At 45.4% G+C, this 20,698-nt stretch overlaps 2 protein-coding genes across 5 annotated transcripts in view; one reads left to right on the top strand and one right to left on the bottom strand.

The window, feature by feature from the left end:
• The first annotated feature begins 866 nt into the window (after nt 1-866).
• Nucleotides 867-9,589, top strand: npas4a (neuronal PAS domain protein 4a). 4 transcript variants are annotated; one of them, XM_086101268.1, is made up of 8 exons: nt 867-1,083; nt 2,075-2,235; nt 2,294-2,396; nt 2,494-2,797; nt 3,753-3,862; nt 3,995-4,130; nt 4,778-6,525; nt 7,780-9,589. In XM_086101268.1, exons 1-8 carry the CDS (start codon nt 906-908, stop codon nt 7,806-7,808), a joined length of 2,769 nt encoding a protein of 922 aa, XP_085957394.1. In that variant the 5' UTR covers nt 867-905; the 3' UTR covers nt 7,809-9,589. The 4 variants fall into 4 exon arrangements, with proteins under 4 accessions (XP_085957394.1, XP_085957393.1, XP_085957392.1 ...); XM_086101267.1 differs by having other exon boundaries at nt 4,778-9,589; XM_086101266.1 differs by having other exon boundaries at nt 3,753-4,130.
• A 2,942-nt stretch (nt 9,590-12,531) lies between these two features.
• Nucleotides 12,532-20,698, bottom strand: part of mrpl11 (mitochondrial ribosomal protein L11) — a 66,632-nt gene continuing 58,465 nt past the window's right edge. Inside the window, exons 4-6 of the mRNA XM_086101264.1 lie at nt 16,625-16,718; nt 15,045-15,204; nt 12,532-13,262 (exon numbers count right to left, since the gene is read on the bottom strand). Coding sequence (XP_085957390.1) covers nt 13,142-13,262; nt 15,045-15,204; nt 16,625-16,718 — 375 coding nt within the window. The 3' untranslated portion in view covers nt 12,532-13,141. The remainder of the gene's footprint in view (nt 13,263-15,044; nt 15,205-16,624; nt 16,719-20,698) is intronic.

Here is a 20,698-nt window from a genome sequence, read left to right as displayed (position 1 = left end):
TGGTAGAAAGATGGGCAGAAAGATACAGACTAGAAATCGGAGAAACAGAGTGGTAGATAGACGGCACGAGATGGAATGACAGCAAGGCAGGAAGAATGATGAAAGATGGAACGATGGAAAGAAAGAATGATACAAAGATGGAAAGAGACACAAAGGGCAGCGGGAAGAAGGACAGATTGACATAAAGATAGAAAATAGACTGAAAGCCAGCCAGAAATGTACCCAGATAGAGACAGGTGATAGAATTGTGACAGCAAGATAGATGGATGCACGTCAAGGGAGAGATAGCAGTGAGAGATGGAAAGATGGGATGAAAGATGGGTAGACGCTCGCTAAGCTGCTCATACAGGAGCCAAATGCCACCTCTAAACGTGACATGTAAACACCGTTCCTCTCCTCGGATGCGGCACATCTCCCTCCCTCCTTACCGGGTGACTCCGTTTTACGTTTTTACGCTGGCCCCGCCCCTTACTCGGTTTTGTCCAAATCAGGCTTTCTGCGTGGCCGGAGCTCCCCGTTTCATCGCGACGTCATCGGCGGGGAGAGGCGAGCGCTGACGTCCGCGTGCAGTCACCGCCGGGGAGGGAGGAGGGAACGAGGGAGGGAGGCAGAGGAGCTCCGCGCTCGCAGCATCCATTCGGATGAGCCGTCCTCCCCCCTCCCCTCCCATCCTTCCTCGTTACGTCGGCGGCCGCGTCGGGGAGCCCCCCTCGCTCCCAGGCTATATAAGACACCTGCGAGCAGAGTCCCTCACACACTGTCAGCGGATCGAGCCCAGCGCAGGCCAGCCATGAACAAAGTCCAATAACCGGCGAGCGCGCGCGTGCCCTCCAGCGGGACTTCCTTTGCCCTTATTTTTTTTTTCAGGGGGGGGTGGGGGTGGGGGTTGGCTATCCGTAACAAGCATGTACCGCTCGACCAAAGGAGCCTCCAAGGCCAGACGGGACCAGATCAACGCCGAGATCCGCAACCTCAAGGACTTGTTGCCCATTTCCGACGCCGACAAAGCCAAGCTGTCCTACTTGCACATCATGTCGCTTGCGTGCATGTACACCAGGAAGTCCGTCTTCTTCTCGCCGCCAGGTAAGACGACGCGTAGTAGTATCATCATCATCATCATTTTTACACTCGCAATTTAGCAGAATGTGAAAAAAATATATTTCCCCCATTGAAATACTTTGAAATACAAAAAATATAAACGCGCAATCAAATATTGAAAATGTAAAGATAAAGTGTAACTGAGGCAAAAGTCGCACACAAACATACATGCATAGGCACATATACACGAAGGCACATACATACAAACCCTCACACATTTATGATACAATGCAGTACACGTAAATACAAACATAGATACACGTTCACGCACACTCGCACACACACGCACACGCTCACAAATGCGAAAAGTAGGACTCAAGTGTTGATGTGTACCTTTAAGGGGTGGGGATTGATCACACGGTTTAGTTGAGTGTGAATGTCTCAATTCTCCCTGTGTTTTTTTTTTTTTTGCGGGAGGGGGGGGGGTTGTTTGAGGGTTGGGGAAAAGTGCAGTTTTGCAGTGTGTGTGTGTGTGTGTGACGTGGAATCAACAAGTGTTTTTTGGCGCGGCAGCAAGGAAACTGTCTAGGGTCCTGGAAATAGATTCACTTCATCGTTAGTCGCTATCCATGGTGCTGACGTCACCTTCTTTATGCTTTAAAAAAAAATCCCCACGACAGTATTTCCATTTTTTTTTATTGGGCCAAAAGCAAAATATCTATTGATCTATCCACGCCTATATATATATATATTAACCTATTGCTATTAATCTATCCATTTATGTTAATTTTATTGTCCGATTATTCTTTCCATCATCATCCACCTGCAGCCATCTATAACTGTTATTCAATTTTTCTAGATTTCTTTATTATCCATCTGTCGGGCCACCATTCATGATTATGTTTGGAAAGTATGTTTTGTTTTAAGATTGAGTATGTTGATAGACGTGTGCGTTGATTAGTGTCTCTATCCTTGGTGCTGAAATCCCATGACGACCCCCAATGAAAAGTTTTTTGTTTTGTTTTGTTTTTACAAGAGGCCGGAAGCGCATCGGTGGAGCCGAGTGCCCGCTTCCTGTCCCTGCCCGAGCTGTCTGACCTCATGCAGGCTCTCCCAGGCTTCCTCATGCTGCTCACCGCCGAGGGGAAACTGCTCTACCTGTCCGATGCCGTCTCCGACCACCTGGGTCACTCCATGGTGAGTCCGTCCATCCGTCTACTGAAAGATCAGCGGATCACACTTGCCTGTGTGTCAGGTGGACCTGGTGGCGCAGGGAGACAGCGTGTATGACATCATCGACGCTTCGGATCAGCTGACTGTCAGGAATAATCTGTCCGGCGGAGCCTCCCCCGAGATGGGTCAGTGGTGGTGTTGATCTTCTGTGATTGCCATGTGTGCCAATAAACGTTGGTTCGTTTAGTTCTCATCACCTTTCCCTCGGTTTTTCGGTGACAGATCGTCTCTTCCGCTGCCGCTTCAACACCTCCAAGTCGGTGCGCAGGCAGAGCGCCGGGAACAAGCTGGTCCTGATCCGAGCTCGCCGCCTGTCCGTGCCGGCCACCAGCAGCGCCGCGGCTGGATCCTACTGGACCTCCAATCCAGTCTGGGTGTGTTTCTGCTCCCCTATGGAAAGCCATCTCACACGCTCCGGAGCGGAGAGCACGTCTAGCGGTCCTCCCGTGGGCGACGCCAACCTCTTCCTGGAAGGCTTTCACTCCCAGCACGGCAGAGACTTGAGGCTGCACGCCGCACACGAAAGGTACACGCCGCAAGTCGGAGTGACAAGACTGAACAGGATTAGTTGTTCAGAAACACATAGTCACTTTGGAGATACAAAAAATTACTTAGGGGGTTACTGTATCCAATTTGGAGGACAAAAGTATCATTTCAAGAGTCATATTTTGAAAGTTGTGTATTTTGAGAAGAAACTGCAAGAAAGGGCATAGAAGAGAGACAGCAGGGAGAAAAGTTGTACCGTATTGGTCCGAATATAAGACGGTGTTTTTTTGCATTGAAATAAGACTGAAAAAGTGGGGGTCGTCTTATATTCTAGACATTATACCCATTCACGACGCTAGATGGCGCCATATATCATTGAAGCGAATGCTGAACTTGACTCCCCAGGCCAAAGTGAACCTGTCACGAAGAATAAAAATAAAAATAGCGTAGCACGAAGACGAAAAATAAAAAATAGTGGTAAGAAAGAAAAGAGAAGAAAATAATAGAAGAGATAACAGAAAATGGAGAAACGTAGTGCCAATCTGGAGAAAAGTGGGTCGAAGATCGGCCAGGTTATCCGGCAGCTGAGGAGAAGTTATGAAGTAATTTACATTTCAAAAACCTGAAACCATTCATTTACGAATGTGATTGCACTTTTGTTTGCATATTTAAAATTTCAGATTATTAAGATTTGAATGAGGCAAAATAACCTTTTTTTCTCAAATATATTGTTATAATCATTTGTGTCAGATGTATTGTAATTAATTATTTTCTGTGTAAAAATTAATTTGGTGTTCAAAAAGTCTTTTTTCAAACTTGAGTCTTGAAAAAGAGGAGGTCGTCTTATAATCAGGGACGTCTTATATTCGAGCCAATGCGGTATTTGTGATTTCATATTTTATGGTTTTGTGAGAAATATGAAATTGGAGATGGAAGCTTGCCCGATGGTGGCCTAATATTGGCCTGCATCCTTTAAGTGAACGTGTCCCCCACAGCGTACGCACTTACCTCGGCTACGACGTAGCGGCGTTGCGATCCCGCTCCTGGTACGGCCTCCTCCACCCGCATGATCTGGCGCACGCCTCCGCTCAGCATCGCAGCCTGCGTAAGTGTCAGCTCACAAAACACCCACATGTACATGCCGACGGGAACACTGCACCTCCTGCCGCCTCACTGAAAAATAACCCGAAAATGAGGATGATAAAGGCGCTTACGAAGTTGCGCTGTGACTCATCAGTGCGAGAGGGAGGAGAGGGACGAGGCGAGATGGTGGTCCGTGTGCAGGCTCACGACCAGACGTGGGTTTGGCTGTACATGGTCCTCCAGCTACAATCCGGAGACGTACCCGTCGCCAGCAGCAATTACATGATCAGGTACGCAACGCCGCCGCCGCCACCGCCTCGTACGATTCGCGAAAACACAACATTTTCTCACCACAGTTCTTGAGCCAAGGCACATATTTGACATGAGTAAAATCTCAATGCGTTGAAAGATGTTTGAGCGTTTAGAATATGACAGCTTAAGGTCTAAGTTGACAAGGTGGTGCCAAAGCAGTACCTTTGTCTAAATGAAACTTCTCAACTCACTTTGACATCGTTTCTTGGCACCAAGATGGCATCAAATGCATTACTTTTTCCTAAACGAAGCTACTCAACACAGTTCAACAAAGTCCAAATGGAACTCTTCAGTTAATTATCAACATTGTTCCTTGGCACCAAGATGCCACAAGATGGCAGAAAAGTACTGCTTTTGTGTAACTGAAGTCACTCACTTCAACATAGTTCATTGGTCCACAAGTGTGAATGACAACTCACTTCGACATTGTCCTTTGGCACCAAGATGGTATCAAAAGCATTACTTTTTCCTAAACGAAGCTACTCAACACAGTTCAACAAAGTCCATCGGCACCAAGATGCCACAAGATGGCATCAAAGCACTACTTTTTGCCCTAAATAACAGTCCAAAACCTTATCTGATACCGATTCAGTTCCCAACAGTTTTCATTGTGTTTCAATTTCAGTGATTCGGAGGCATGGTCAGTGCGTCAACAGCTTACCATGGAGCAGACTCAGCTCAGCCTGGTCCTGAGCTCAGGCCCCCCCCAGCAGGAAAGCCTCCAGTCCCCTGACACCCTGTCCAGCCCCGACCAGGTGTTCACTCCCAGCAGCAGCGGCTTGTCAGGCCAGTCCTTCGACTTCAGCACGGCGGCCTGCAGCGTGGCCTCCTCAGACGAACGGGCCGGCTCGGCGGCCGAGGCCATGCAGACGGAAGGGGAGCCCCGCTCCAGCATCTCCTCCCTGGAGGAGGAGGCCTTCTTCCAGCCGCCCGCCGTGAGCAGCCCCTTGGCGGCCCCTTCTCCTACGCCGGTCACGGTGGAGACGGTGTCCGACTTGGACTTCTTAACCCAAAACATCCTCATGCCGCCCTCCTTCGAGCTGGACCCCCCTCTCCCGGTTCTCCCCCTGCCGCTGCCGCCCATCCCCACCTCGCAAGCTCAGCAGACCAAAGAGTTTGTGTGCACGCCTCCGTATACCCCCCACATTGGAGGGGCTAGCTTCCCGTTCGAGGAGCCCCACTTCAGCTTCGACCCCACCGGCACCACCACGCCGCCGCCATCCGCCACCACGGCCACTGCCACCACCTCCATGGCTGCTTCCGCCTCATCCAGGGCCCCGCCAGTCACCACCGCCTCCAGCCCTGCACCCCCCACCACCATGTCTACCAAGCTCCCCCTCAGCCTTCCCACCCCCTCCACAGAGCTGCTCTTCGCGACGGATCCTTGCTGCGGAGCTCTGTACGAGAAACTACCCCCGACGCCGGACAGCCCAGGAGACGGCGACTGCACGGTGATGACCCTTCCTGAGGTTCGGGGTCCGCTTTACGTGGACGTGCCCCTGGGGCCTCTTCAGTGTCCGCCAGAGGGGATCCTCACCCCCGAGGCATCCCCCGGTAAACAGCCTTGCCTCCCCTTCTTCTCCCTGGAAAGAGAACGGGAGAAGGAGAGGGCGGAGATCTCCTTGCTGGCCCAGCACATCAGCTCCCTGGTGGAGGGCTTCTATCTGGACCCTCTCCTGTCCAAGTTGTCCCCTCCATCCATGTCCCCCTTGTCCAACCCTCCATCCCCCTTCTTGGCTCCCGTCGAGACAGTCGATTCGGTCCAAACGCTTCGGGAGTTTTATCCCATCAAAGCGTGGTGCGGCCTGGATATTCCCACGTTCCTGCCGGATGACACATCTCTGTTTGAAGAGAGTATCCTAGACACCCTCCTCCAAGACGCACCACCCGAGTCCCCCTCGCCCATTCCCATCCCGGACCCCTCGAGCCCGATCTCTCCTCCCACACCAATGTGCTGGCAACAAGCCTCCCAGTTTGAGGGAGCGGGCCAATTCTGTAGCGTCCAATCGGCGCAACCTAACTCGGCGGACGGGTGCGGAGAGAGCGAGGAGGTTGCCATGGAGGAGGAGCCGGCGGAGGAAGCGGCGGAGATGGAGGTGGCATCATCTCCTGTGTCCTTGTGCTCCTCCATACCGGCTTCTCCTCCGCTAATCCTCACCGCCTCGCCGAGGCCCACTAGCGCCGCCGCCGTCGCCTCGACCACGCCGGCGGCCTCCCCTGCAGCCGCCGCCTCCTGCACTCAGTCTCTCCTGGAGGAACTGGCCGTGCTAGAGCCCATGTTTGGGGCAGGTGCCTCGATCGCCCCTGGTTTAGGGCAACAACCTGAGTTGTATCAACTCCAGTGTCATCCATCGCCACAGTGCTTCCACAAAGGTGAGATCCGGATGGATACATTTTGTTCTGTATCTTCTTACAAAGTACCTCACTTTCGTCTCACTGATACTACTACCAAAAAAGTTCAGGATATTGGGCTATGAGGTGAAATTTCTAGCTGATTCTCCAATGCCCTAGAACCTTCGGATCAACTTTACTGCAAACTTTTCAATGCACATGTACAAGAAGCACAGAAACAATAATTTTGCTGGGATGGGGAACTGAATGTCAAGATTCACAGTAGGTGTTTGATCCATGGAAATTCCCAAAGACATCCACTTCTATTTCTTTCTGTGACTCTACCAGTCTCTTTGTTGAAATCCGATGAGGTGACACATAAATCGCAAGACGCGCTTGCATTTCCGTGTGTACAAGACGTGCATCGTTCCTGAGATGGTCATGTAGTTTTCGTGCGCACATGCAGTAACACGGCCACCATACAAATGTTTACAATGACTGGAACAGTCACAGAAAGAAATTATTGTGGGTGTCCTTGGAAAATTCCGTGCATCTGTTGCGAATTTTTACATTTAGCTTCTACATTAGAAAATAACAAGCCGCATGAAAAGAACCGAAACAATTTGACATTCAAGGTTGGCGATGGTCAAATTACAGTCACCTTAAAAGTGTCTCGTGCATTTTAGGATCGTCCTGAAATGTCATCCAAAAGCTCAATAGCCCGAACTTTTTATGAGTACTGTATTTAATTTGCTTAATACCAACTCATGACTGATTAGATTGCGTTTGCTTGTCGTCGTTTGGATGGCTCCAGCTGATTTTATGATGACGTACTTTGTAGCTATCAGTTTAGTTTTAACAATCAAAGGCCTTTTAAACATTGAACGTAGTCTTTTGGGTGCACACCGTGTGGCAACACATAAGGACGACAGCATTCAGATGCTAAATTTGGAAGTACTTGCATAGCATCCAGCTAAGACATACCAGGGAGTCAGCACTCTGATATCACTCGACCGGCTCCACTCCTATTGCATGCGCCTTCTGATGTCAGCAGAAGTGCACTCCCGAATTGAATATACAGCATTCGTTTCTTGAGTCCTTAAGGAATGGATTCCTCGACGGTGCGCCGCGTGTTGCTAAGTGCAGTGTGAAAAGGCCTTCAGTTACCAAGATATTAAGTCATTTGAATTCTCAAAGAGCCTCTCTATTCCGTTTTTTTCCCTCTTTCCTAACATTAGCGCACGGCTGACTTGTTCTTTCCCTTTTTTTGTGTGTGTGTGTGTGTGTGTGTTCCAGATGGGAGTGGAAGCATCCCTCCGTTCTAAAATAAGTCTGTGACTTACTTCATCAAGTATGGCATATTGTCATATTTTGTGGAGACATACTTTTACTGCAAAGTAAAACATACTTAAGTGTATAAATATACATAATGTATAAAGGACTGACGCCTACATGTCTCTCCCGAGAACAAAAAAAAATGGGCTTTCTAATTTTTTTTTGTTCCATCACGACGCTGTGCACTAGTAAACCTGGTGCAAACATTTACAACCAGAACCAGAATAACAACATGGACGCCCGACTGACTGAGTCCTGAGTCCATGTGGTGTCTGCCGCTTCAGATTGGCCGTCTGAACTCGTTAAGCGTTGTTTAACTTACAGACATGCATTTGTATTCACTCGTAGTGAAAAATATCTGTTGTGAACATGGACGACAAAAAAAACAAAGCTATTTTAATCGAGATTTGATTTAATGACTTCTAGCACTTTTTTGCCTGACGTTCAGCAAACTCAAAATCGAAAAAGGTGCTCCAGTGTGACATTTTGAACACATGCGGAATTGAAAGCACACTCCCGGCTTCTGAATTCTGAGTTTGTGGCTTGTAAACCTTTAACATTCCATATGTGTCTGTACATCTCAACTTGTGTTGATGTTTGTGATGTGCAACAAACTGGAAAAAAAAGCATGTAAAGAGATGCTGGTTTATGCTGCCAATGCGCTCTTTCGTCGTACTGTACATTTAGACTCTGAATGTGGACTCTTCAGGTCGGGGATCGGTGTTGGAGGGAAGGGGGTCATATCCGATACGGTTGGAAAGGGGTGGAAATTTTTCAGCAGATTTCCATGGAAGTTAAGATGGGAAATTTTTGAGACATTCCGAAATGTAAATTTTTCATGGGAATTCGATTTGGAATTGAGAGGATGCTCATGGAAAGTCATCACATAAATTGAAAAACTCACATAGTTGCTGTTTTATTTTATTTTCTCTCAAGCCAAATGGTTGCAGATTTATGCTATTTGCAGCATAGCTTGGTCCCTCTCATTGTACATTAATTGCAATTTTTTTTTCAACCTTGCACAAGTGGTGGCATATCTGAAATTTTCCAAGTGATGATTTTGGTCGAGCTTCAAACTGCACAAAATCTATTTTCTCCAACTCGATTTACGCTGCCTATGAAGGTCCAACTTTAAATGTTGTCAATTGTCGGTTTATTCACGTTGCTTCCCATGAAAAATTTTCAATTCCAAAAATTCCCACAATTTTGCAACCCGAATATCTGCTGGCAGCTTATAGCAGTTCCCGCACTTATCACATTTGTCCTTTTGTTGACAAAAATGACATGTGGGGGGACTTTAGTAGTGAGGCACAATCATTTTTTTAGTGAACAGGGGAAAGGAGGGGGTTGTTGCTACTTGTTTCTTTCTTTCTCTGACTTTACCAAGCGACGCGGCTTGAGGACGCTCCGATTCCCACGGTGTCGACACGCTCACGTAGAGTTGTCTACGGTCAAGTAAAGGATTGATTCCTACGTTCTAGCTATTTAAACGGCTAACTTAATACGTACAATACACGTGTACACTTGTATGACTTGTATGTGTGACATGTGAATATATTCCTTTTTTTTTCTCCCAGAAGGTTGTAAACATTTATATGGAGGTTTGTACATAGCAAATATATGAAGAGAGATTTTTATGGGATCAAATATGAATATATTAAGTATACTTTACTGCAGAATGGACATTGTGGACCAGTGTTCTATTGTGTTGCTTATAAGTGTATTTGAATGTGGACAAACGCATTTATAATAAAGTGCACTTATAATGCGACTGAGGTGTCGTCAGTCCCCACCGAGCGCCCGCATCGTCTCAACGGAAGATTTCTTAACCCTCTCACGCACAAATAATGATAACCTGAAACAGCATAACCTGATAAGCTGTACACTGTAGTGACCGCTATCCCTGAAAGGGTTAAGGTTCATGTCCTCGTTGGCTCTTTGTCCTCACTAGTAAGACAATTCAGCACACTCGACTGTGTGTTCATTCTCCTGTTTTTTGTTTTTTTGGCAGACTCATCTGACATGTGACAAATGAGCCAAAACGGTGTTTTTGTTGACCAATGTGTGCTCCTAGTACTTTTAGCGGAATCACACAATTTTACTCTTTTGACGCCTAGCACATCCCAAGGTGAGTGCAGTTTTTCTTTCCTAGTAACGTTCCGTTGATCCACCCCACGTGCCCTTGTCACTCTGCTAATTACACTCCTTCTCCTCAGAAGTGAGACAATTCAGAACACGAGTAGAAGGATGACAATGTGCAAGTAGAACAGCGCATCAAAATAAATGCTCAGATCGCTGTATGAGAAGCCTTTTGAGAATTTAATTGAGATCCCTAATGACGAGGCCACCCTTGTGTGACACGTAGAAGCCCAAAAGCGGCATTAGTCGTGAAAAATCATGACTATTATTGTTCTACTAGTCTTCTCCCGGTGCTGTGCGGCATGTGAACGTAGCATATGTCGTTATTCTCCGAGGTGAATGTGAAACGTACGAGGAGAGAGATTTCCATGTCCGGCGTAACATCGCTCACTTCTCAGCATCAGCACCCGCATCCTCGTCATCATCATCATCACCATCATCGTCGTCATCATCCTCCTTCTCCTCCTCTCCTCATCGTCGGCAGCCCTCCTTTTTCTTCCCCCCCGAGCCAGGTTCGCTCGGCAACAGCGCTGACGCACACGCGTGACGAGACAGAATGAGACGCCATCTGACTCAGAGTGACGCACGAGCTCGGCTTTGTGGGTAGCGACGTGCGCGCGTGCGCACGCATTTGCCTCCCGCCTACGCTGATGCCAATGATGATGATGATGATGATGATGATGATGATGACACATGCCTCCTTTTACAAATCTCCTCATTGCCTCGGCGTACCTGCAACTCGGGGGGCTCCATATATAGGCATTCCGGTGCCACGCTCTATTCTCAGCATCCATTCCGCAGCTCGGGTCGGGGAGGGCTGCAGTGACGAAAGAGGGAGGAGAGAAGAAGAGAGGAGGTGAGGGGAAAGGAGAAGGAGGGGGGAGACAAAAGGGGGGAGTGAGGGGAAGCTAAATTTAGAGGTACAGTAAAATGAGGCAAGTGGGACAATGTGAGGCCGCACAGGCAATCCAATCGTTTAACATACGGTCGGAGCATTTCCGCCTTTTTGGTCAAGCACAAAGGTTACATAACACGGGCATCACATATACATCAATGCACATATACTACGGAGGTGGAGAGTAATAAAGTACATATCCATCATTCACACGCACATTCTGTATTTATTTTTTTTAACATATCCTCTGTTATTATATATTATCGTGAAAAGTGAATTGAGGAGCTTCATTGACACCAGGGCTGTGCACACATCTGTGATGATTCAAACAGAGAGGCGAATTGGGCCGTTTAAAAACGAACGTAGAATCTGAATTTTTGGATTTGACGCGGGTCATGGCAGAAGTACATGAACAATGTCTGGACCGTATTTTGAATTCTTGTGATCCCTCGTTCATTGCGCATACCAAACAAATGTTCACCTATTAAGACACACCTTTTAAATAAATTGTCAAGGTATTTCAACACACAAAAATTTAGCAAACAATACAATATCGTAAGTGTTCAAATTGAAGCCTTACATATCCCTCCAAATGCTGTAATCACACTGAAGCTTGAAACACTTTTCAAAAACACATCGTATATAAAAAAATATGAATAGAAAAAAAATCTGCGAAATATTTAAACACGACTTTCACAGATCAAACGTAATACAGCAAGGGGAGAACTGCACAAGCGCTTTACTTTCAGCAACAAAACACAAACATTTGCAAGTGACCGCAAATGTTTGAACGGTGTATTACTTGTATAAAATATGATTTTTTTTTACCCTGAAAAATGAACGTACCGGTACGTTGAAACTCCATACTGACTTTTGTGGAACAGTCGAGTTGAGCAGCTGAGCAGTCTTCAGTGAATCAGTCGACTGCTGCCATCATCTGCTCGAAATAGGAACTGCACCAGACGTCATGTCACACAGATAAATTGAATCTGTCACACAACAAACAAAAAGCGCACTATTTGAGATCGAGGCCGGCGTAGTAAAAAGGCAAAAAAATAAACATGACGGAGGGAGGGAATCAAATTAACATCCTTTTGAAATTCGAGGCTAAAATGTTGAAACATCTTCTTTTCCTCTTCTTTTATATAGCACATGAAGCTGTTGCACATATTACACGAAATGGAAACAAGGATATAGTGAAGTTTACCTTTTAAGACAAGTTTTCTAAAAAAAATAAAAAATAAAAAATTCACATCAAAATGTATAGACAGCAAGTGTCCTTTCTTTTCAAGATGGCGCAACTTGTAGTTATGCGTTTATTTTTTTTTAAACCAAATTAAGACGGAGTGAGAAATTTCAAGTCAATTGTACAAATGGAGTGAGGGGGAAGCAAATGTCAGACTTCGGGGCGACACCACATGTAAAACATCTATGATGCAAGTTTTGTTTGTTGAAAAAACAAAAAGACAAAAAAAATTGTCTGTGAAATTTGAGGTTAAACACACTTCAGGCTTGTCAAACACATTTGTCATACTCACGTATGGAGTGACGTGCACGACTAACTTTGAAGCTTGATGACAGTGTTACCTTGTAGAAAACTTCGATGGTGCAATGATTTTTTAATTTTTTTTTTTTTTTTAATGAAGTCTGAGAAAATTCAAGTCAAATAAGACGCAGCAAAGAGTTGAATTGGATTTATTCAGTGTTGGTATTGTATACAATGTGTATAAATAGGAATGGGCGGGTAAGGAAATCGGTCTTTGGCCTCACAAGTAAGAATTCAGTGCACGAGTAGAACGACAAGGGCAAACAAAATGCCACTTTTGGCCTGCCAGTACGCATTTAAACCTTACGAGAAAACTACTGTTACATTTGTAACATTATTAATTCCACCACAGCTTCATAGAATGCTTAAGGTCGATGTACTCGTAACGCTCTTTGTCAACACTCGTGGGACAAAGTTGGCATTTTAGTAGGACACTAGTGAGTTAAAATTGTGCACTGAGTGACTACGAGTGTATCATTATAACATCGCCATTAACATTGAACGCTTCACTAGCGGATGTGGATGTCCTATGCAGAAATGCCCAGAAGTGGTAAAAAACAACAACAACAAAAAAACGTTTGTTCTAATAGTGCAAGGAATCGTCTTTACCAGTGAGGTCAAAGAGTGTACGAGTACACGGACGACATGGAACAAATGCTGCTCGGGCTTTCCATGGAGGGCAGTGTAGCAGCTCACATGGCCGCTAGGTGTCAGTAAGGAGCCGCGGACACGCTCTGAATGTTTTATCTCTTCTTGCTTTGTGGCGCTTCAGCCGCAGCCGCAGCCTCGGCAGCCGCCGCGGCGTCCGCCTTCAATTTTTCTTCTCGCTGCTCCAAGAACACTTTGTACTCGTCAGCGGAGAGGCTGAACACACAAACAAAAAGAAGGATTAGGGGATGATGGGGTTTTGCTATTTTTTTGGGGGGGGGGGGCATGAGAGAAGAGAAACCACTGCAGATCAACCGTGTTGTTGAATCGATATTGTTGTTGGATCGAAACACATCTTATACACCTAGTAAAGGTTTTAAGATAGCGAAGACTCAATAAATCTAATCTTGTGACTTTATGACTTGAAAATATGACTTTTCAGGTTTGAACATGTATGCATTTATTGATATTGTGACATTAAGTTTAAAAAATAACCTGCTTATGCTATTAGGTTAACAAGATATAAACACTTATTCTGGAGAATAATTCTTATTTTGTGTGATACTGCAATGACTTTAATACTTTTCCCCCCCAAAATACGCATATTTATTCTTCTGATATTCGGACATTCTACTCTACAAGTTTTTCCTCAAATGCAGGGGTGCCCAAACCTTTTGGACCGAAGATCTACTTTTCGATCAACTAACCTCACGGGATCTACCCTTACGAGACACGCACACGCACACGTACACGTACACGTACGCGTACCCGTACGCGCACACGTACACACATTCACACACGCTCGCACACGTACACACACACACACACGCCATGATGAGAAACAGCCTGAAACTGAGGCATGCGATGCACTTTTGCAGCCTGTTAACCATCGTAGCTCACACGTACCGTTTTAAAGTGCTTCCCTGGGCCCTCCGAGGTTCCTATTCTTTGCCCGTGCCCTCGGTGAATTGTACACGAAGCAAACTCTGAATGAGAATAATGTCGATAAAAGATTGAGAGCGCAACAGCTCTGATCACAAGCTGCAATTGCAGACTGCTGAGCGCAAACAACTTCCGGTGACGTCATCACGCGCCACCATAAATTCAAGATTTACCTGCTTTATTTTATTTTTTTAAATATTTATTTTGTGAAAAGGAGACTGATAGGATGATTAGGGTGCAGCGTACATTAACACTAAAATATATTACTAACATGTACAAAGACACACAAATGGGTTTTTTTTCTCCTCGACACTCTTCGGATCTACTTGGGACCTGTCTCAGATCTACCAGTAGATCAGGATCGACGTAATGGGCACCCCTGCTCAAATGTATTCACACAATATAAATATAGTACTTCGTTCTCATAATATTGGAACTAATTAAGAAAATGTAAAAGCAGATTTCTCCAAAATGAACGAGATTCTCTCCAAAATGGGGCCTACATTAACCCATCATTTTCAAACAGATATGAAACTATTTTTGGAAATATATGCATTAATACTCACAATATTAAGACTTTAATTTTGAAAATATTATTTTCTATCTAGAAAATATATGTTTCAAATATAAATATGAGTTTATTCCTGAATGTATGTAACTATTGCCATATTTATCCCCCCAAATTTCCTGTATTTTTGTAAATGACCAATTATTGAGAAAATACATTTTCTTTCTTGTCACAATATTAATAATGAAAACAATTTCGCTTTGATTAAAAAAATCTTTTTTCTTGTGATATTAGGATTTGAAAAATAACATTTATCTGAAAAATATACATTTTTTTTTCTTACACATACAAATATACTTGTCCAGCATATTGGTGCTGTTGTGGTGCAATCATTTGAAAATACTCCTTATTCTTACAAATATTTCTTTGTCTGTTACGCGGGCGGGCGCAGTTGTGCCTAAACTTCATTAAAAGTGGCGATCAAACATTCAACTCGGCCAATCTCGAAGCTTCTGGCGCCGACTGACACAATGGGTTGCGCCACTTACTCGTTAACCACCTTGATGCCCAGCGAGCGTGCCGAGCCCACGATGCTTTTGACCACGTTCTCCAGCGACGTGTTCCGAAGCTTGAAGCACTCATCCTCCGCTTTCACACGGGCGATCTCGTACACGGCTCTCACCGACACCATGCCGGCCGTCTCGTGCCCTTCCAACGGAATGAAGATTGAATTATTTACTTTGATTATCATTCTTTTACTCATTAAAGTTACAGTGAAGGATTCATCCGGTCAGGACAGGAAAAACAGCCAGTGTAAAAAAGTGGGCCAAACATCACGGAATGGTGACGACCCCTGACAGGGAAAATCTCATTGCTTTCCTGCAGTCACAACTTTCCACCACCAGAGGGTGTAAATAGACTAAGAAAACAATCCTGAGTAGTTTGAACACAGTGCAATGGAGTTTGGCATAGACTGGAAATGTCTGTCTGTGTGGATGCCATCACGAGGTGCTGGCAAAGCTTCCGGGTAAAAATTGTTGTTGAATTATCCAACTTAGTGGACCTTTTTTCCTCCCCAAGCACAAGTGGGGACCACATAATATAGTACAGCGTTTTACCCCTCCACACTGTGTGTATGCATTGCTGCCCCGTGAGTTTTAAATTCAGTGGGATTTGCGGATTAAAATCAATCCATCCATCCATTTTCTGATCCGCTTCATCCTCACAAGGGTCGCGGGGTGTACTGGAGCCTATCCCAGCTGTCTTCAGGCAGTAGGCGGGGGACACCCTGAACCGGTTGCCAGCCAATCGCAGGGCACACAGAGACAAACAACCATCCGTACTCACACTCACACCTAGGGACAATTTTGAGTGTTCAATCAGCTTTCTATGCATGTTTTTGGAATGTGGGGGGAAACCGGAGTACCCGCAGAAAACCCACGCAGGCACGGGGAGAACATGCAAATTCCACACAGGAAGGCCGGAGCTGCAATCGAACCCGGTACCTCGGCACCGTGAGGTTGACGCGCTAACCACTGGACCACTGGGCCGCCGTGGATTGAAATAAATTAATTAATTAATTAATATTACTTTTGAGAAAAATTCCACCTTGAAGCAACAAATGGAAGACAAACGGTTGAGCAACAAAAACTCCACAGTCATATACTCTTTACCCTCTGGGTAGAATGACTAATATTAATGCCGTACTGATCATTCCACAGAGGAGCTGAGATGGTTTTATAAATTTCACTGCAAAGAGGCAAACTTTGTCCGGAATGCAAGTGGGATTCATAATAACACCTCAATGAACAGCACTCATCATATCTCTTTGTGCAGTTTTTCACCAATCGCTGGTGTGTCTTAACCACATCCCCCCGCAAGAACTGGAGTTAAATGTATTTCTCTATTGTAGAATGTGAACAAGAGTGAGCGGGCAGCAGGGTAGAGCTGGCTGTTAGAAGTCAACATCTGAACAGAGACGGCGCCGAGGAGGGATTAGCGATTCTCTTTACTGTAAAAGCTGAGAGTCCGTTGGAGCCGCCAGAACTGTGAAAGCAACACCGCTCGAGTCGAGCTCAAAAGGCAGCGAGCGCTCCCATGGCACGAGGGAAGGAGGCGAGTGTCTCACCTGTTTTTCCGGCTCCTTTGGCGATGCCCGCCGCTTGCTTGAGGAAGTACGAGACGGTGGGCCGGCCGATTTGAAGGTCGTACGTCCTGTCGGGCTGCCGACACAAAGGGGTGACAGTTATTAATTATCATGGAAGATTCGCCTTGCGCAGATTCCTCAAAACAAATCAAAGCCTTTCTCTTGGCTGAGAAAAAAAAAATGTCTTTGAAGTCATGCAAACTTTGGAGTTAAAAAGGTTGCAGCCTCAAGCAGAAAATGACGAATAACTCGACAAAAAGTGCTTGAGTTGACAAAAAAAAAACTCCTTTCGAAACTTGACGACAGCCAACTTTAATTTAGCAGCTACAGCCAACATTATATTGTCAGCTGAAGTCATATTCTTAGAGGGTGAGGGAAAAGTTTTGGACCCACCTGTCATAGTCGGCAAATCTGTGATACATGAGACCATATATGTTATTTTATTTTAGTTTTTCAGGGATTCACCCTTCACACACATATTTTTCAACATACGCCTTATGACCCGTTCTCACTTGCACCCAGTCAACAAATAGGAGACTATTGTATAACAAGCCTTTGAGGAAACAAGTACAAGTCTATCATTCACACTGTTCTCTTAATAAGAGGCCCAGCGTGCTTGCCTCAATTTGTTTGTCAGCCCCGATGAGGTGAACTGTAAAACTGACATAAAACAAAAGCTCATTTCACCATTGACGGGCTAACGGAAATGAGCATAATTGGCATCGGAATTCTAAACCCTCAAAGAACTACCGGCACTTTAACACACATGGAACAGCGACACTCTCGCACAGAGCAACTGTTGGCCACAACTTACACCCACATATTCACATGTCAATGTCACACACCACCTCACTAGGCTCCACCTCTTAAAGGAAAATCAACATAAATCAGCGATGTATTCAGCAGGTATTGTATTCCCATTTGTGGGGCTTTTTTTCCAATATGGTGCTAACACAGATAACTACCGTATTTTCACGACCATTCGACGCACCGTATGGTTGGGCGCAGTCTCATTAATGGGTGCTATTTCTGTATTTTACACATAGACAAAACACACTGTATTATTGGGCGCAATTTTAAAGTGGTAAAACATACGCCAGCTTAAACATACGGCATGCATGCGCGCACGCTAAAAACACGTTAGCTTGAAGCATACGGTAGCATGCCAAGACATACAGATACAAGCTAAAAACACGTTTTTAAAAAGGCAACGGAAAACTGAGTTCCGTTGTATTTTATTTAGCCATCGTACAATGTACTCACGTTTTTCGATCAATCATCACCCAGAAATCCATCAAAGTCCTCATCCTCTGCATCAGAATTGAACAATTGTGCAAGTACCGGTAATCCATCAAAAACGCCGTGTTCCCTCTCGTTGTCAGTCACTCTCATTGCCATGTGGCTCCACAGAAATGATGCCGGCTTTGCCAAAAACTCGAACAACAGTGCAAGCAGACACGTTCGTCCAAGCAGACACAATCCATTCGCAAATTGTGGCGTAACTCGCCCGGCGCTGCCTCTCACTCTTTGTAAAGTTGTGTTTGCCATCGATCATTCATTGTTCCCATGCCGCTCGCAACTTTACTTTGAACGCCCGGTTGATGCCGATGTCCAGCGGTTGGAGTTCTTTAGTCAAGCTTCCGGGAATAACGGCAAGCTCAGAGTTCATTTGCTTGACTTGGTTTTTCACCGCTGCTGTGAGATGGGCACGCATGCCAAAAGCATAACCGATGGCTTGAAGTTTGAACTGAGCTTCGTAGGCGTGTCTCTTTGTAGAATTTATTTTCGGGGGTTCTTAGAAACCAAAACCGAAGTTGTTTTGCAACAATGCACATAGCCACACTCTATACAGGTGTTGGTACCTGCTTGGGGCGTCCCTTTAGCGTCCACTTACACGCCCACCCTTCACCCATTGGCGGACTTCTTCCCCGCATGCCTGTCCTCACTCACATCTGCCTTTTCTCTCTCTCGCTCTCCATATGTGTATATATACACGCCCACCCTTCACTGATTGGCCGACTTCTTTGCCGCATGCCTGTCCACAGTCACTTCCGCCTTTTCTCTATATAAACAGCGTATCGGCTGTCAGTCAGTTTTGGAACTCAGCGCATAGACAAGACGCTCCGCATCATAAGGCGTCCTGTCCATTTTGGAGAAAATTTTAGACTTTTAATGGCACCTTATAGTCGTGAAAATACGGTACCCTAATTTTGGTTTATGATGATAATAATAGATTCACATTTCATCTCAAATATTGACTAGATTTGCACCTTGATCCAGTTCCTTGCCAAAATGTAAAGAATTGCGCAGAGCATGCTCCACCTCCCGACAAATGAAATGTCCTGCTAATGTATTCACCGTTTTCATCTGTCACGACTGCTGTGAAGAGCTTCATTAACAAAAGACAACACGGTAGATTCATCTAAGTGTCGACTCCCACGCAGTCTTCCACACTCTGACAAGGTGTCTGTATTTTCTCCCGCCACGTGCGCTTTTGAGGATGAAAAAGACACAGCAAGCGCCAGGCGGGGTTGCTATTCCCCAGAATGCCGTTCTCGATGCTAGGCTAAGCTGCAGTTGTCACCTCCCGGCATCAACAGGAAAGCGGCAGCCATCGTTAGCGGGGCACAGTCAACTCGGTTGGCGCGTCTTGTTTTTCACGGGGGTGTTGACGAGTCTCGTGGCTTATGAAGAAGAGAATTGCAAATACCACGAAGTCGGATACATTTTGTCAGGTATGTAAAAAAGCCATTGGTGTTCTAGCCGAGTTATGTGTTGCGTTAGCATTACTCACGGCACGTTTCTTAAATGCCTGTCCATCCATCCATCCATTTTCTAAACAGCTTATCCTCACGAGGGTCCCAGCCTTCATCAGGCAGTAGGCAAGGGACACCCTGATCTGCTTGCCAGCCAAGGACACACATAGACGAACAACCATTCACACTCACACCTCGGTACAATCTGGAGTGTCCAATTAACCTACCATGCATATTTTTGGAATGTGGGAGGAAACCGGAGTACCCGTAGAAAACCCACGCAGGCACGGGGAGAACATGCAAACGCCACACAAGAAGGCCAGAATCGAACCTTGCACCTCGGCACTGTGAGGCTGATGCACTAACCAGTCGACCACCATGCCACCCTTAGATGTATGTGTGTAAAGAAATTATTTTGAGAACAAAATCGCTTTCTCAGTCTTATTTTTGTTCATTTACATTTTGAGGTTTCACCTAAGCAAAAATAAAAATAAAAATTCACGTCAAAGTCACACATCTGCTTGACTCTTGACAAAAAGCTAATTTTCTCTGCTTCTTGTGCAGAAACCAGTGTTGTTCTAATGTTCTAATCCTGATTACCAAAGAACAGAAAAAGCTCGGGGGAAAAAAAATCAAAGTCGACTGCTTATTTTTGGTAGCTTCAGTGACACAGAAAACACTATTCTGTGGGTTTTCCATTGACGAAGTGAAATTGAGAGTAAGTTGAGAGATGATAACCATCCTTTCAAACCTTTTGTGATACAGTGATACAGCTACTTACGAACGTCTCTTCATATGAAATTTTCAAGTTATGAAACCCCTGAACGGGAAAATATTGCCTTTTGTTATGAAAGAAATTTCAAGATACCAAAGGTAAAAATATAGTATGGGTTGCTACTCACATCTCCGAGTTTTCTAAACGCAACATGTTTATAGCTGCTCTGCCATTGGCTATTACCGAGCATCATCCTGGCATCTCATTGGCTAAGAGGGACCTCTACCGTATGCGTCTATGTGTGGAGATAGATATATGTGTCTATGCAGCGTCCTTGTCATTCGCCCCTATGAGCTATTCCGAGTTTTAACGCAAATGTGAATCACCCAGAAAAAGTGTTCACCAGTCGGGCGGTCGCTCACTATGCTGATGTTTGCCTTGGACATTTTCAAAGGATCGTTAAAAGCCGACAAAAGCAAACATCCTTGGATCAGTCCTTTACAAAATGCCAGGCAAAAAAAACACTTCTGAGAGAGAACATGAACTAAAGAGGACAAAACACGATGAGGACGCAGTTAAAAGTTA

This window comes from Hippocampus guttulatus, chromosome 2 (assembly GCF_054856545.1).
Source record: "Hippocampus guttulatus isolate MCC_2025c chromosome 2, RoL_Hgut_1.0, whole genome shotgun sequence".
Taxonomy (NCBI): domain Eukaryota; kingdom Metazoa; phylum Chordata; class Actinopteri; order Syngnathiformes; family Syngnathidae; genus Hippocampus; species Hippocampus guttulatus.
The sequence above is the reverse complement of the archived record's forward strand: the minus strand, read 5'-3'. Positions and strand labels throughout refer to the sequence as shown.